This window comes from Sus scrofa, chromosome 10 (assembly GCF_054392235.1).
Source record: "Sus scrofa isolate SSC_HxYL_T2T_F1_AM1 chromosome 10, Sscrofa_HxYL_maternal_Yorkshire_Landrace_v2.0, whole genome shotgun sequence".
Lineage (NCBI taxonomy): Eukaryota > Metazoa > Chordata > Mammalia > Artiodactyla > Suidae > Sus > Sus scrofa.
In genome coordinates, this window is record NC_139392.1 from 52,379,528 (window position 1) to 52,396,625 (window position 17,098).

General features: G+C 44.0%; 1 protein-coding gene and 1 pseudogene across 1 annotated transcript in view; one reads left to right on the plus strand and one right to left on the minus strand.

The window, feature by feature from the left end:
* Positions 1-3,399: 3,399 nt before the first annotated feature.
* Positions 3,400-4,026, minus strand: LOC102164903 (fatty acid-binding protein, heart pseudogene; annotated as a pseudogene).
* A 7-nt stretch (positions 4,027-4,033) lies between these two features.
* Positions 4,034-17,098, plus strand: part of HSD17B3 (hydroxysteroid 17-beta dehydrogenase 3) — a 42,194-nt gene continuing 29,129 nt past the window's right edge. The window contains 2 exon segments of the mRNA NM_001244790.1: positions 4,034-4,305; positions 6,195-6,241. Coding sequence (NP_001231719.1) covers positions 4,152-4,305; positions 6,195-6,241 — 201 coding nt within the window. The 5' untranslated portion in view covers positions 4,034-4,151.

The following is a 17,098-nucleotide window of genomic DNA, read 5'->3' on the forward strand; positions in this document are numbered from 1 at the left end:
GGCTGGGGGTCGAATCATAGCTGCAGCTGATGGCCTACGCCACAGCCACAGCAACACCAGATCCCAGCTGCATCTGCAACTTCCACCACAGCTCACAGCAATGCCAGATCCTTAACCCACTGAGCGAGGCCAGGGATCGAATCCCCATCTTCATGGATACTAATCGGGTTCATTTCTGCTGAGCCACAAAGGGAACTCCTAATTTCATTATTAACTGTCATTATAATTACCTATAACCTATAGAAAAATGAGGGTTCACTAAATTAGTCTCCCTACTTTGGTACGGTTTTGAGTTTTTTCTTAATATAAATTTTTTTCAAGTGCAAGAATTTTCAAAGCAATCACAAAATTTATTGAGAGATATTAAGAAGACCTAAAAGAAGAGATGGGCCATGTTTATAGGTTGAAAGACTTAAACTGCAAAACAAATGTGAATTTTCCCCACCTAAACCCTAGTAGGGCTCACCTCATGGAATTCAACAGCAACACCCCCTAACACCCAAGCCCTGCATTTTTCCAGCTAGTCAGCGATTGTGGAGGCCTCTGTCTTGGATCAAAGCAACCCTGAGAACATTTTCACCAACCAGCTTGCTCTAACCATCCTCTCTCCACTGAAATCCAAATCCCAGGCTTGGCTCCAGGGCTTCCTTTCCAAGCTCATTTGTTTCGTAAATACTCTCCTTCAGCCCTCGGGTATTCTTTTGAATTTTCTTTTCATTTCTTTATTTTATCTTTTTGGGGCCGCACCCACGGCATATGGAGGTTCCCAAGCTAGGGGTCAAATCGGAGCTATAGCTGCTGGCCTGCACCACAGCCACAGCAATGCAGGATCCGAGCCATGTCTGTGACTTATACCACAGTGCATGGCAATGTGGGATCCTTAACCCACTGAGCAAGGCCAGGGATCGAACCTGCAACCTCATGGATACTAGCCAGATTCATGTCTGCTGAGCCATGACATGTACTCCTTGAGTTTTCTTTTACACCCTTTTAGGAGCTAACTCTTTACTAATTTTTAAAATATTGAATAGTGCCCATTCAAGTTGCTGTGTAGTTTGTCTCCTGTGTGGGACTGACACAGCAGTAAAATTGATGTTTTACAGGTATAACATGTGTGACCCAGCAGTCATGTGTGTGTGTTGTGTGTGTGTGTGTAAGAGAGAGAGAGGAATATGCGTACATAAAATTTGTACATGTAGGAAAGTACAGATACAAGCATATGCATAGCAATGTGGTTTGGCATAATCTGAAACTGAAAACAAATCCAGTTGTCTATCAACAGAAGACAGATGGGCTGGGGGATGTGAGAGAAAGCGAGGAGTCAAGGCTATGGCCAAGGTTTTTAACGTGAACAACTGAAACATAAGCATTGTCCTGTGCTGGGATTAGGAGGTCTGTAAGCGATGCAAGCTTTGCCATCTGAAGATAATACCAGAAACCAGTGCTAGACACATTAGGTTGGAGATTCCTATTAGTCATTCCAATGGAGGTGTCGAGTAGGTGGTGGGACATGCATGGATGGGCAGCCCGATGCTCTACATGGGGCGGGGGGGGGGGGTCCTTGTCACACAGCATCCTTAAAGTCAAGAGATTGGGTGGCGTCACCAAATGAGTGAGTGGGGACAGAAAAGAGAAGAGGGCCAAGGGTTGACCACAGGACCCTTGTTGGATGACTGTCATGGTTTTTGCACTCCCCATCTTCAGTGTCATGATGGTTCCCCATCCTTATCTCCAAAAGGTTCTCTTCTCTTGGCATCCAGAGTGACTCAGATTACATAAGGCCACTGTCTGAGTTGCCTCAGTGGCTTACTGTTGCTCATAGACTAGAGTACAGACTCCCCAGGATTGTCTGACTCTGCTTCCTGCCTCCACCTTAACTTCATTCTTTCCGTCCTTTGTTCACTACAGACCAGTCGCTCTATATGGTGTTGTTTATTCCTCCACTGCAGGCATCTTTCTCATTTCAGGGGACTTGTACCAGCTGTTCCCTCAGCCTGGAGGGGGGACCTTATCTCGGCATGGCTGTCTCCTTTCCTTTCAATGTGCAGCTCAAAAAATTACTTCGTTGGAATTCCCGCCATGGTACAGTGGAAACAAATCTGACTAGGAACCATGAGGTTGTGCGTTCGATCCCTGGCCTCGCTCAGTGGCTTAAGGATCCAGTGTTTCCATGAGTGGTGGTGTAGGTCACAGACGCGGCTCAGATCCCACATTGCTGTGGCTGTGGTGGAGGCTGGCAGCTGTAGCTCTGACTCGACGCCTAGCCTGGGAACTTTCATATGCCACAGGTGCGGCCCTAAAAAGACAAAACAAACAAACAAACAAAATATATATATATATATATATATATATATATATATATAAAACCTTGTCACAGAACTTCTTTCTGCCTCTCTAAAGTATTTGTTCCCCTACTAGTCACTCTGACAAGTCACTCAATAGCACTATTTCATGGCACTGATTTCTGACATTATCTCCTTTATTGGCATCTGTGAATCTCAGCTCCCCCATGGCTGTGACTGGCCTTGTTTGCTATAACTTATCACCCATGACTCAAACAGTGATGCCACCTGGTAGGTGTCATGGTCTGTGTACACAAGTCAGAAGAAGAATTTCTGGATGCACATGGGGTGAAAAGAAAGAAGAGTTTATTAAGCATGGTGAGATGGAAAGAAAGTATCATTTTTGAGATAAGAGTGGCTGCAAGCACAGCGGGATGACTTTCTGACTATCAGGGAGAGCAAACAAGGAGTGCATGGTTATGTCTGTTTTCATAGCTCAGGGAGAAGAGAGGTCTGGAGATACATCCGCTGACATGTTGGTTGATTGGGGGCGTATAAGACTCTATAGGAGTGGGCCACTAGATCTTTCCTAGCACAGGCAGGAAGGAGTAGGCCAGGCTGCACAAGGAGGGGGTAGGGGCCTTACAATGAGGCAGGTGGGGCGATGATGAGGGCCTGGTCCTTCTTGTCTTGGCCTGAGGCTTTGAGTTCTATCTCCTTGAAGGAGCCTTGAAGTCCAACAGTGGGTAGTCAATCAGCATTTGCTGACCTTACAGGATTTTACCTACTTTCAAATTTACCCCTCCAAATTCAGGAAGGGGATACTGTGCTGTCATTTATTCTTTATCCAGGCTTTAGTTTTCTTTCTTCCTTTTTTTTTCTTTCTTTCTTTCTTTTTTTTGGCCTTGGCTATTTTATTGACCTCAGAGCACCCTTTGGATGCAGTTAAAAAAAACCAAACATACACACCAAGAACTGGAACCATATGCAGGCTGGTGCCACCTGACCCCAGGAGAATATCGCCAGAATGGATTTTTACAAATGCTAGAGGTAAAAATGAGGCAATCTGGTGCTGAGTTCCAGGAGTAGCCAATTGGCAGGAGCAGCTGATGAAGGGATGGGCAGGTCATGCTTCTTTCTCATAAGTGCCAGTGCAAACTGCACTGCCATGGGTGAGTGTCAGGAATGAGTGTCCCATCACCTAGTTCCCAAACAAGTGTTGTCTCTTGTCCATTCCACTTCTGCACGGGGACAAGTTTGCCTCCATCCAGTGTCACAATGGACTTGACCTTCCTGTCATCCGCTGTGGTCTCATCAAACTCCACTCCCAGCTTGAAGCTGATCTGGGTGCTCTTGAAGGTGTTTTGTGTTTGTATGGTGATTGTGTCCCCGTTCACTTTGATGATTGTGGAAGGCTTGGTCGTGTTGGCCACCTGCCTGGTGGCAAAACCCACACCAATTGACTTCATGTAGTCATCAAAATTTTTGCTGTCCATTAGCTTCCAAGGCATCCACCATGGTGAGGTTGGGCTAGGCTGAGAAAGAGGCAACAGAGCAGGCGTGCAAAGATTCCAAGATCTCCAGGCTTTATCTTTCTTCATGTCCTCCTTGTACTGCTCCTCCAACTCCCCTGCAGTCACAAAGCCCAATAGTACTATAAAGATATTAGAATGTTTTATTCCAAAGCCTGTGAATGAGAGGATTGTGTAAAGAAGTTACTCTAATCTAAATGCCTAGACACAGTGTCACACTGGCATGTACCCAGTGTCCTCAGAAGGGGTCTGACACTCCTCCAGACAAGCTGCACTTGCCCTTGAAGGCTGTGAAGACCCGGACCAGGTCTGAAACAGCATCTGCCGTAGTGCCATCATGGGAGACATTTTGGGACAGTTCTTCATTTTTGTAGGGCTGCTGGTGTGCCTGGTTTACCTGGCGAAGTGTGTGCGATTCTGCAAATGTATTTTCCTGAACTTCTGGAGAGTTTCGCCAAGGTCTTTCTTGATGTCAATGGGACAGTGGGCAGGTAAAGAAAGCTTTCCAGCTCTTGTTTTTCTGTTGTTCTTGCTTATTCTTATTTAGGTCGCAAAAGATAGATTGCATCTTTTTCCATTGAGAGCAAAGATGAAATTCCTTTGGGCAATTTTAATTTGAGGGGCTGGCAAGCATGACTGAAATTAGAATTCTCTGAAAAAGAAGATGTGGGGCACCAGGACAATGAGGGAAGAATGTGACTCGGTTCTTGCCTCTGAGCTTTCTTCTCATCCTCACTAGCTGGATTTTCTTCTTCTTTTTGGAGTTTCTGATGATACAAATAATAGAGGCTGCAGAAAATTTGGCATCCTCTTCTCCAAATTTTCAAAAGCCCAGGTGCTTTCATTTTGTTCAAGGGTGTTTCAAATTTCTGAAATCCAAATAATTTACATTTACTTTATTTAAAAAAAAAAAAAAGTCTCCGAGCCCTCTCATGAAGTGAGGGTAATACAAAATCAAGGCCATGAAGCTCTCTATGGAGTCATGCTTTTAAGATGGTTAGATATGGAATCTGGGTCTGGTTTGTGTCCCAAGTAGATTGATTAATTGCTGCCTCCCAATAGGATTTATCACTTGGAACCGCCATGCAGAATTTCAGTCCCAAGACTGGGTTTAAGGTGAAGGATGCGTGGCTATGGTTTCAGCATCTCCTTGAATGAAGTGTTAAGGGTGCATTTCCAAGTCGGTGTTATGTGCTGAGATATCAATAACCAATGATATCTTGTGGTTCTAACTATGACTGCAAGATGCCGTTTAGCAATAACCATCAGGAAACTTAAAAAAAAAAAAAAAAGATTTATTACTTACAGGGATTGGGTTAAGTTTTTATTTTTGGCATGTGGAAGTTCCCAAGCCTGGGATCGAACCCATGCCACAGCAGTGACCATGCTGGATCCATAACTGCTGAACCGCCGGGGAACTCCAGGGTTAAGAACTTTCTCTCTCTTAGCCCCTCATCTCTGAACTAGGGAAAACAAGGGCGCCTGCATTATAGCCTTTTTTTGAATATTAAATCTGATGGCAGCTGGTAGGTCTGCCCATCCCCATGCTCTGTCTGTGTTTCTGGAAGCCTGACAAGGAAGCGCTTTGCTGGACTTAAGATACCTGTTCCACCTTCCACCTGAATTCCAATGGCCTCATTTGTCACCTACACAAACTAATGCCTTCACACTCACCCCCCAGTGCCCTAAGAAGCTGCTGGTGGCAGTCCTGGAGGCTCTGGGGCTGTCTTAGCCAGAGCCTGACTTACACCTGAGTTCCGAAGCCTGACCCCAGAACTGAGCAGAGGCAACAGGGAAGGCATTGCTGTGCAAGAGCAAGAGGGAAAGAGGGAGAGGGAGGAGAGGGGGACGGGGGGGTGGGGGTGGGGGGGGAGGGCAAAACCCTCAGGACCCAGAACGGAAAAGCCCAGGACCTAGCTTCCTCTCCTCTCCTCACTCTCTGTTTTCCATCTCATGCTGGGCAAAGCGGCTCTGTAATTTAACTTGTAAATAATCAGGTCGAAGCAACTAAGAAGCACACCCCTCCCTCAAAAGTGCATGGCAGAAAATAAGCTTTCAGTAGATACCAGCCACTTATCGACGTTATCTAGACTACAGTGTAGGTCACAGATGCGGCTCGGATCGGGTGTTGCTGTGGCTGTGATGTAGGCTGGCGCTGTAGCTCCAATTTAACCCTTAGCCTGGGAACTTCCATATGCAGCAGGTGCAGCCCTGGGAGGTGGGGGGAGGTTAAGGCTGGAAACTTCACATTTGAGCAGAGTGGGGCTGGAGAGCAGAAGGGCACTGCTTTGGAATCTTGCGTCCTAGAGAGTAGGCCTGCAAGAAAGGGGAACTTGAAGACGAATCCTATGCTTTAAAAACCATTTCTGCTTTTTTGCAGTGATCACTGGAGCCGGAGATGGGATTGGGAAAGCTTATTCATTCGAGGTAAGTTACGTCTTTGGAGAATTTCATGTTATACTCACATGACGCCATCCCAAACACGGGTTTTCTGATTATAAAAGCAATAGACACTCCTTTATGAAGGAAACTATTTTCTATATAAAAAAAAAGAAATTTAAAAATCATAATCTCACCCCCTGGGGTTAAAAAAAAAAATTTACTTTTTAAAAAGAATACAATGATATTCAAAGGTGGCAGTATATCCCCTTAGAAGTTGTTTTAGGAATTTATAGGGATGTTTGTTATTTTCTAAGGTAGTTGTACAATAAGCAATTTATGTATTTAAAACAATAAAAAAAATTTCCAACTACTTTCCTTTTATGTATTCTTTACATAGCTAGGTCATTGTTGATTTAAAGATCACTGTGTAGGCAGGATTTACATGTATATATATAAAACTTTCCTTTCAAGAAGATTAATGGGCATTAAAAATATAATATAAAGATGATCTGATAGGGCTGGGGGGTCACTGGAGAATGATTCGTGTCTTTGAGTGTTTTCTTCCAAGTTTTTTGTTTCTCTGTAGACAGAAACATAGATAGATAGATGACAGTAGATAGTTAGATAATAAGTAGTTATGCTTTTCTAAAAATGCACATATAGCATATGCAGTTTTGTATGCTATTATTATTATTGTTACAACTTTCATTTTTTCATGAATGAGGCATTGTTTCCTGGCATTCCTATCTATTTCTTTTCTTCCTTGTGCTCATTATACTGTCCTCTAGAACCATGTAAAATACAGCAAAAGAAATAGAAAGAATCCTAGAAGTTATAAGAGAAGGGATGTTAAAAATTAATACATTAGGGGTTCCCACTGTAGTGCTGTGGGTTAAGAATTGACTGTAGTAGCTCCAGTCACTGTGGAGGCATGCATTTGACCCCCTGGACTGGTGCAGCGGTTACGATGGCTGCAGCGAAGTTTGAAGCTGTGGCTCAGATTCAATCTCTGGCCCCAGGAACGTCCATGTGCTGTGGGTGCGACCATTAAAAAAAAAAAAAAAAAAAAAAAATCAATACCTTAAAAACATAATGAACATAACGAAAAGCATTTCAATTACGAAAACTAATTCAACAATAGCAATGGTACCCACATGTTTTCTTGTCCCTAAAGACCTGTGTCATGACAGAGGTCAAAACATCTGTGAAATGGTCATTGCAAAGCATAGCAGAGGCACTTGATAGAAACTTGGTTTACTTTTTAGTAAACCCTGCCTCTGAAACTCTCCTAGTGCTGGTCTTTTGGGTCTGCCCCTCATCCTCCAGACCCTGAAGATAATTTCTTTGGTACTGACATTCTGCTTCAACCTTGTTTTGTTTTGTTTTTTCCCAGCTAAAGAGTTCTTTGCTCTGAGCTAATTCATGTATAGCAACCTTCTGATAATCAGCAGGACCCAGCGCTCAGTAGATGGGTGGTTATGTTGAATGTTGATGTTGGAGAGACCACACACCAACCCCTTTCCAAAGCCTGGTATCTTCCATACTCAACAAACCAGAAGGAAAGCTTTTCTAGCTATTTGTGTTAAAACTGTATCACCCTGTATGTAACTATTTTTACCTTAGACCAGGTTTCTGGGAAGGGCCTAATTCTTTGTCCACAAGATCTAAGGTCTTATCTCTCAGTTCTCTGGGTTCCTGAGAAGTTCAGGTTCTTTCTTTACGACATTCCAGATTCTTTCCTCAAATTCATGCTGACCTGACATACCTGTGGTCCCCTTGACATCTTAAGACTCAGACACTTTTCTTTCTTCTTGGAGGAAATCCACAGTAGGACTTTCCTTAGCAATTTATTTCCCGCTATCCAAAAGCAATGGCCTGGGGAGGGAGTGGGATGGACTGGGAATCTGGAGTTAGTAGATGCAAACTATTGCATTTGGGGTGGATAAGCAATGAGGCCCTGCTGTACAGCCCAGGGAACTCTATCCAATCACTTGTGATGGAAAATGATGGAGGATAACCTGAGGAAAAAAAGATTGTATATGAATGAATAAATGGATCACTTTGCTGTATAGCAGAAATTGACAAAACAGTGTAAATCAACTATCACAGGGGAAAAAATCTTAAAAAAAAAAAAAACAATGGCCTGGAGGTCATTTTCCAGTCCTCACCCAGACACTGTCTACAGATTATGGACAACCCACATATCCTTTCTGGCCTTCCAGGTCTTTCGTGGCACAAAAGGTACCTCCCAAAAACCTTCGCGTTCTGAATTCTAGTTTCTGTTCTGAACTAATTCTTGCTTTGCTCCTCTTTTCCTTGTAGACTCTTCTTCTTTGTTTCCTTTTGTTCTTTTCTAGGCGCTGTTAAACAATTTTCTGGGATCTCTATCTTTCTTTCATGCAGGAGTTTCTCTCTTCCAGAGAGCCTGGTTTTGTCTCCCTGCTTACTGCTGCCTCAAGGGAGGCAGCTCAGAGTCTGGAATGCTCTGGATTGTAATGGTTGAGTTTGGGTTGGGAGTTGATCAGAGGTCTGTTCGTACTTTGCCCTACTGCTCACTGCAGAAGGTCCCCATCAATAAACTGGAGGTGATGATAATTCCACCTGGGCTTTTGTAACAGTTAAATTGGATAAGGTGAGCAAAATGCTTTGCATAGAGTAAGTTCTCTAAGTTTAGCCACTATTATTATTGGATGTTTAAATTGTGTTTCTGTTCCCATATATTGGTCTTTTTTTTTTTTTAGAAAGAGAAAAAATATGTTGTACTCACCCATATTTTTCTATTGTTCTTTTCTTCTCCCTGGTATTTCAAGGTTTTTTCTTTTGTTATTTTCTTTCAGTTTAGAGAAGTTCCTTTAGCTATTCTTTTACAGTAGCTCTGCTGGTGACAAATGGTCTTTGTTTTCCTTTATCGGAGAATTTCCCCATTTCCCCTTCATGCCTGAGGGACACTTTTGCTTGATAGAGGTTTATAGTTGACACACTTTTTCTTTCAACACTTGAAAAATATTGTGCCACTTCCTTCGGGCCTCTATGATTTCTTTTTTTTTTTTTTTTTATAATTTTTTTTATTTTCCCACTGTACAGCAAGGGGGTCAGGTTATCCTTACATGTATACATTACAATTACATTTTTCCCCCACCCTTTCTTCTGTTGCACCATGAGTATCTAGACATAGTTCTCAATGCTATTCAGCAGGATCTCCTTGTAAATCTATTCTAAGTTGTGTCTGATAAGCCCAAGCTCCCGATCCCTCCCACTCCCTCCCCCTCCCATCAGGCAGCCACAAGTCTCTTCTCCAAGTCTATGGTTTTCTTTTCTGAGGAGATGTTCATTTGTGCTGGATATTAGATTCCAGTTATAAGTGATATCATGGCCTCTATGATTTCTGATGAGTCTGATGTCATTCAAATATTTTTTCCCTTGTAGGTAAGGTATTGTTTCCCTTTCATTGCTTTCAAGATTTTGTTCTTTGTGTTCAGTTTTTGGGAATTTAGTTGTGTTTCTTTGTGTGAGTTTCTTTGCCTTGATCTTCAAATTTCACTCAGCCTTTTGAATCTGGAAACTTTGGAAAATTTTTTTTGTTATTTCTTCAAATACTCTTTCTGCCTAGCCCTCTTCTGGGACTCCAACAACATGAACTTGAGAACTTTCTTGTTGTCGGGGTGGGTCACTGAGACACTATTCATTTTTTTCAGTGTTTTTTTTTTTTTTTTTCCCTCTATTTAGATTGGGTAATTTCTTTTTTTTTTTTTTTTTTTTTTTTTGTCTTTTTAGGGCCACACCTGTGGCATATGGAGGTTCCCAGGCTAGGGATCCAATTGGAATTGTAGCCGCCTACCTACACCACAGCCACAGCAATGCCAGATCTGAGCTGCATCTGTGATCTACACCACAGCTCATGGCAATGCCGGATCCTTAACCCACCAAGCAAGGCCAGGGATCAAACCTGCAAACTCATGGTTCCTAGTTGGATTCATTCCGCTGCACCATGACAGGAAGTCCTCTATTGTCTTATCTTTAAGTTCACTGATTGTTTCCATTCTGCTATTGAGCCCATCCCTGGAGTTTTTAATTAAGTTACTGTATTTTTCAGTTCTAAAATTTCCATTTGTTTTTTTCTTTATATCTTCTATTTCTTTGCCAATGTATTGTTTTTTATCTTTTTTTTTTTTTTTTTTTGCTTTTTATAGTGCTGTGCCTGCAGCATATGGAAGTTCCCAGGCTAGGGATCTAATCAGAGCTACAGCTGCTGGCCCACACCACAGCCACAGCAACTTATTCTTACCAGGTGGTGACCTACACAATAGCTCACGGCAATGCCAGATCCTTAACCCACTGAGTGAGGCCAGGGATTGAACCTGAAACCTCATGGTTCCTAGTCGGATTTATTTCTGCTGCGCCACAATGGGAACTCCCTGTTTTTTATCTGTTTTAATTGTGTATGTGATTGATCTATGAAGCATTTTTATGACAGCTGCTTTAAAATCCTAGTCAGGTAATTCTATCATCTGTGTCATCTTGATCTTGGCATCTGTCAATTATTTTTACCTTATTCAAATTGAGATCTTCCTAGTTCTTGGTGTGATGAGTGATTTTTTTACTGTTTTGTTTTTATATTATAAGGCTCTGGGTTGTATTTAAATTTTCTGTTTTAAGTCTATTCTGACATTGCTTCAGCAGAGCAGGGGTGGGGGGGTGGTACCAACTTGTTCCTACCAGGTGATGTAGAAGCCCAGGTTTTCTGCTTGGTCTCCATGGGGGGGTGTCCTTCCTCCTTGTTACTGCTGGTTGGGCAGGGGTAGATATTCTGGCTTTTGCAGGCCACTCTGGATGTTCCAAGCAAAGTGCATCATTACTGCTCCCCACAAGGCTTCCAGTGGTACTTGGAGAAGGTCTCACTACCATTAAAGTGATGGTATAAGCCCTGACTTTCCATGAGGCTTCCTCTGTCATCATCCTGGGGTAAGGACAAGGGGAGGGTGGGGAAGGGCTGCTTTGGCTCTGCCAGGTACAAGTGGAAGTTCAGGTCTCTGCTGACAGGGGTGGTGGCTGGCATGAAAGTCCCAGTTCCCTACTCTTACTTCTCTGATGCCCACATGGCAGGGGTTGGAGTCCCTGTTAGAGGAGCCTCACAAGAGTGGAAGTGTCAGCTCCCTACTTACCCTTTATAGGAGAGAGTAGGGGTAGGACCATAGATTTTTTTTTTAAAGTTGTTTGCCTGGAGTAAAACAGTTATTGTTTAAAGTTTTCTCCTTTCTAGGCAGCCCCTTTTCTCGCCTTTGGTTAGAGAGAGCAGACTTTTGTTGGGACTTTTTTTTTTTGTCTTTTTAGGGCTGTACCCTCAGCATATGGAGGTTCCCAGGCTAGGGGTAGAATTGGAGCTGTAGCTGTTGGCCTTCGCCACAGCCATTGGCAGTGCTAGATCCGAGCTACATCTGTGATCTACACCACAGCTCACAGCAATGCCAGATCCTTAACCCACTGAATGAGGCCAGGGATTGAACCCACCTCCTCATAGATACTAGTTCAGTTTGTAACCCTCTGGGCCACAATGGGAACCCCCAAGGTTTTTTTTTTTTTTTTCTCCTGCCGTTTAGAAGAAGCTCTATCTTCCCTGGTGTCCCCGCCACCTGCTGCAGATTAGCTGTGACCGGCACCCTCCTTGACCCAGGCTCTAACTCTCAGCAGAAGGAAAACAGGGTCTATTCACCCCAGTGTTATGGCCATGGTGTAGCAGTCCTGTGGCTGCTGTGTGTCAGCTTTTTACCCAGTGAGAAATGAAGCGGCACTCAGAGAGTTGGAGAACTCAGGTTTATTTTGCTGGCTGGCTCAGAAGAGATCAGTCTCTGAAGTCTGAGCCCTGAAGAAGGGTTTTCCAAGGCTTTTATGGGCTAGCTCTTCTGGGTCTATACTTGGCGGCACAGATCAGAGTGAGAACAGGCAGGGTTGCAACTGGGGAAGCAACTTTACAGAAATGGGTGTGTGGGGGTGGGGGTTAGTTAGCTGGAGTCTGCTTAGTCATTATGGCCAGGATGGCTCAACCCTGGCTTTCCTTTCTCCTTTCTCCAAGGATTGTTCATCCTTCAACAGCAGCAGCCATTCTTCTTTAGCGCAGTGCCTGGCAGTGCATTCTGAGAAACAGAGTGCTTCTGGGGCTTAACTCCCTGAAAGGGGGGCTGGGGGGGTGTAAAACCTGTGTATGGACCCTGTCAGCCTGGACATTCTGCAAATAAGACTGAGCCTGGCTATAATGGATGAAGGGAACAATGCTGTCCCATTTGACCAAGTGGAGTCTGCGCCCCCTCCTGACCCAGACCACTTTGCAGGGAACCTTTAAAAAGTTAATGGCTCTTGAGAGAAATGGCACAATTCAGGAGAGGCTAGAAGCCCACAGGGCAAAGAGCAACCTTTGTGCTGGAAATGCAAATTGTTTCCAATTTAATGGACCATCTTCCCTGCAGGAGGCTGATGAAGTACATTGTGAAGCAAAGGTACTTAATTCTTTAGCCATCCTTTAGCAGATCCCAAAGGCCACTGGAGGTGGGATGGGGAATTTTCCTGGAGAGAATGAGAGAGAACACTCCGTGATATTATTGGCAGGATCAGCCTTAAAATGGAGCAGCTTCTATTTTTTATCTTTTAATTTTCTGTTTATTTTCAACTTTTCAAATAGACTTATTATTATTTTTTTTTTTAGAGACGCTTTAGATTGACCGCAAAATCTTGTAGAAGGTCCAGCAAGTTCCCCTATACCCCCTGTCCCCCCCTTCCCCCCCCACACATGCCTGAGCGAGACATTTTGAAACTGACAGCACTAACGGCCTGAACCCAGCCAGAACCCGGATTGGGACTTGAACCCATGTGCTGGGACTTGAACCCAGCCTAAACCCAGATTGGGACTTAAACCCACAGTTTTAAATTAGAATCACTCACCCAATGTCTGGACTCACTGAGGTTCTTTATGCCTCTGTGCAGAAGGAATTCAGCAAGAGACAAAATGACAGGCAAGAAATATATTTATGAAGATAGGATGCTTGTGTGAGATGCAAGGGGGGAGGCATGGGAGCTCTGCCCCAAGGATCTGGTGGGCTACAGTTTTATCATCCAAGGGGAGTGGGGGTTGGAAAAGACCACCTCTTCCTTTCTGGGAGTAGTAGCTCCTCCTTGGTATCTGGTAAGGTGTGTATTCAAGTCAGCAGAAGGGCGGTCCTCAAACTCTGGCCCTTGGTCTGAATCTGAATGCAGGCCTCATCCCATCCCCCACCCAATGACCTGAGGCAATTCTCCCAACTCCTTGTCAAGCCAGCCTGCCTTGTTCTGAGGGTTTTCTTGAGCAATCACTAACTTACAGTGATCTCCCAAAGTCCCCTAGTTTTCCCTCTCTATCTATGGTCTTTTATTGGGACTCACAACTACCTGTGCCTATTCCATCCCTATCAGTCTGTTACAGGCAATGAACCAGTGTAGGCATGTCTTTATCACCCAGACTCCATGGTTTTCCTTGCTATTCACCCTTCTTGGCTTAGTTTTTCCGTGGTGGTTGCATTTCAGAGGACAGCGTGATACAGGCACAGCTGAAGATGTGTTTTTCTTAGGGAAATTTCTTCCCATCTTTCTCTCCTTTGCTCAGTCTGACCAGAAGGAAGCTTTCTTCTAGGCTTGAGGCAGGAGGGTAGATAGGCTCCAGGATAGACTTTTACAACTAGCCTCTGGTTTACACTTCCTAAGGCAGGAGATGGGTGGATAAACATTTGCAACCAGGCACCTATCTATACTCCCAGAGAGAAATAACAATAGGCACAAAGCAAATAGCTGGTACTTGTCTTCTGTGAACTTGTTAAACAATGATAATGACAGGATCAAAAGAGGGGCTAAGCTCTGCCTGGGCAAAAAAACCAAGGGGCCACATATCTCCCAACCTCAGATTCAGGAAGACCCCATCTACACATGAAAGAGAGACCCTTCTGGGTTAGAAAGGGAGGGGGTGCCAGGCCATAATAAGCCTGGGATAACCTTCCCACCATACTTTGCTGGGGAATCCATGTTGGCCAAAAGATGCACACACACAGATTGGGGCAGGTGTGTGTGTGTGTGTGTGTGTGTGTGTGTGTGTGTGTGTGTGTGTGTGTGTGTGTGTGTGTGTGTCTGCTCAGGTGTGAAAGATAAAACAAGATAATTGGCCAAAGGAAGACAAAGACCTGGAAGAACTGTCCTATATAAGAGGTTTAAATCACCTCTTTGGCAAGTTTCCCTTTCAGGGGGAGGCCCACACCCTCACTCCTCCTTTGGGTGTGTATTACTGCTTTGCTTCTGCCATAGATAAATAAACTATTCTCCGCTCTCCCACATTTTGTATTGTGTTTCTAACAATGAATCTTGTACCTGTTTTTATAGTCTTTGCCTCCTTGAAACATTCTTGCTTTCCACAGGGGGTAGCTGGTCTAGTGGCTGGGATTCCTGATTTTCACCCAAGCTGCCCAGGTTCAATTGCTGAGCAGAGAATTAGGGTCTTGCTTCAAGCCACAACATACTGCTGTCTCTCTGAGATCAGGATCAGTCAAAATTGACACAAAAGTCTTTGAGAGATTTTCTGTGGCTTATCTTCCTTTCAAATCATAGCTGTGTTCCAGCCAAACCATCAGGGAATAAACTCCTTTGTGTGTCATTTAAAAATACACTAGGAAATCAACTGTTTAAGGGGACAGCAGATGCAGAATATCATTGTATTGTATATATTGCAGAATATATTGTATTTATGCCTAGATATTGATTGATTGTCTTTTTACAAAGTGAAACTGATGCCGCAAAGATGTTACCGGAATCTGGGTTCTTGTTCAGGGAGCCAATGAATTAACTTTGCAAACACACAGGCAGCAAGCAGGCAACATCTTTATTACTGGAAGGCTCTCCCAGGACAGCTGGAAGGGGGAAGAAGAGTTTCCCTCTCTATTGTTCTGTAGGAGTTTTTATTCATTAAATGTGGGGTCCAGAAAGATGTGTTTTTCTCCCATTGGCCTTGCCCAGTTACCTATATCAGTCCTTGTCCTATAAGGGTCTTAGGGGTGGAAATGTCCCATAAATTTTATGGTTTCTTTGCCTTTCTTTTCCTGTAGACTGAGTCACAGTGGGTTAGAGATTAATGTCCATCTGGGCATAGGAACACAAACCCATCATAAAGAATGCCTGCAGGGATGTTACTCCCTGGAGCCCTTAAACCACAAATGCTAAACAATAGCCATATCAAAGAATGCATCAAAGCCCACGCTCCTACACTACCTGAATTATTATTCTGCCCCACCCGTGTGAGTCAGTGTTTTGCTTTAAACAGCTTCTTGAGATACAAGTCACGTTGCTAAGGCAGCTGCCCAGCAGCCCTGCTCCACAGCGTATCAGCTCTAGGGACAGCCCTGTGGCTGTCATGTGGCTGAAATACAGTCCCAAAGAGGAAAGGGGAACTATCAGGATATTTGATAAGGGTGAATGGGGAGATGCATGCAGCCATGAACATATTTCATGCACATCTTTCATAGACGTTTGCTGTTGGCCCCATGAAGGTTTCTACCAGTCATAGACAGCTGTACTCATTGAAGAATTTTAGTGTTTTTTTAGATACGAAGAGATGTAAGAATGGGGCTCATAAAATCTTCTCTTAAAAATATCTAACTCTCTGAAGACCTGTTCTTCCAGGATCCCTGGAGCACATGGTGCTCACTCCTGGTCTCCATCCTGAGCTCCACCGCAGTGCAGTGACTGCAGCTGCAGTGGCTCTTGATTTAATCCATGTAGAGGCAGATGGCAAGTGACGGCAAGAGTTTGGCACTTGTTCACAGGTTCATCCCTGTTGTAGCATGGGTCAGTGGTTCGTTCATTTTATTGCAGAATAATATTCAATCATATGGATACATCACAATTTGTTTATTCATTTACCAGTTGATAAATGTTTGAGTTGTTCCCACATTTGGCTAGATAATATGCTGCTGTGAACAGTCTTACGTGCTTTTTTTTTTTTTTTTTTTTTTTTTTTTTTGCAGGGATATATGTTTCCCTGCAGGAATGGAATCACTGGGTCATCTGATAAATTTATGCTTAAGGCTTGTGTGTCTCAGGCTGCTTTTCTGTAGAAGTTGGTTAGCAGTTGAGCTTAACACCCAGAGGTGGTGTGTGTTGGGTTTCTTCTATTCCCCCCACTGGGTTCCCTCTCTGCCCTTCTTCAGCTGGCTCTGTGCCCCAGAAGGCTGACCTGCACCAAGAGGCTTGGTGGGTCCCTGGTTTCAGCTGGGTTTGATGTGGGGCTTGAGGGACTCTGATGACAGGTAAGGGGAAGAGAGGAGTGTGAGGCTGGGTTCTTTCCTGCTCTCCCTGTGGGCCAGGAAGGGCTGGCTGTGTCCCTCTGCTGAAGACCACAGCTCTGTCCAGTAGCCCTCTCCACACTAGGGTTCTGGTAACTGTTCATTCCCAACCCTTTCAGGCCCACAGATGACAACAGCTCTGCCAATACTGAGCTTGGAGATCAAGCAGTGAGTGATGGCTTGCAGAGGTCAGACCTTAATTTTCTGTTCAGGAATTGAACCTGGGCAGCTTGGGTGGAAACCAGGAATCCTGGTTATGAGACCAGCTAGAGAATAGAAGTAAAATTGTTCTGATTCTTGCCCCTCTTGAAAGCAAGAATGTTTCAAGGAGGCAAAGACTATAAAAACAGATACCAGGTTTATTATTAGAGACACAGTACAACATGTGGGAGAGCACAGGGAGAATAGTTTATTTATCTAAGGCAGGAGCAAAGCAGTAGTAGACACCCAAAGGAGGAGTGAGGGTGCGGGTGTCCCCCTGAATGAGGGCAGAGGTGATTTAAACTGCTTCTATGGGACAGTTCTTCCAGGTCATTGTCTTTCTTTGGCCAAT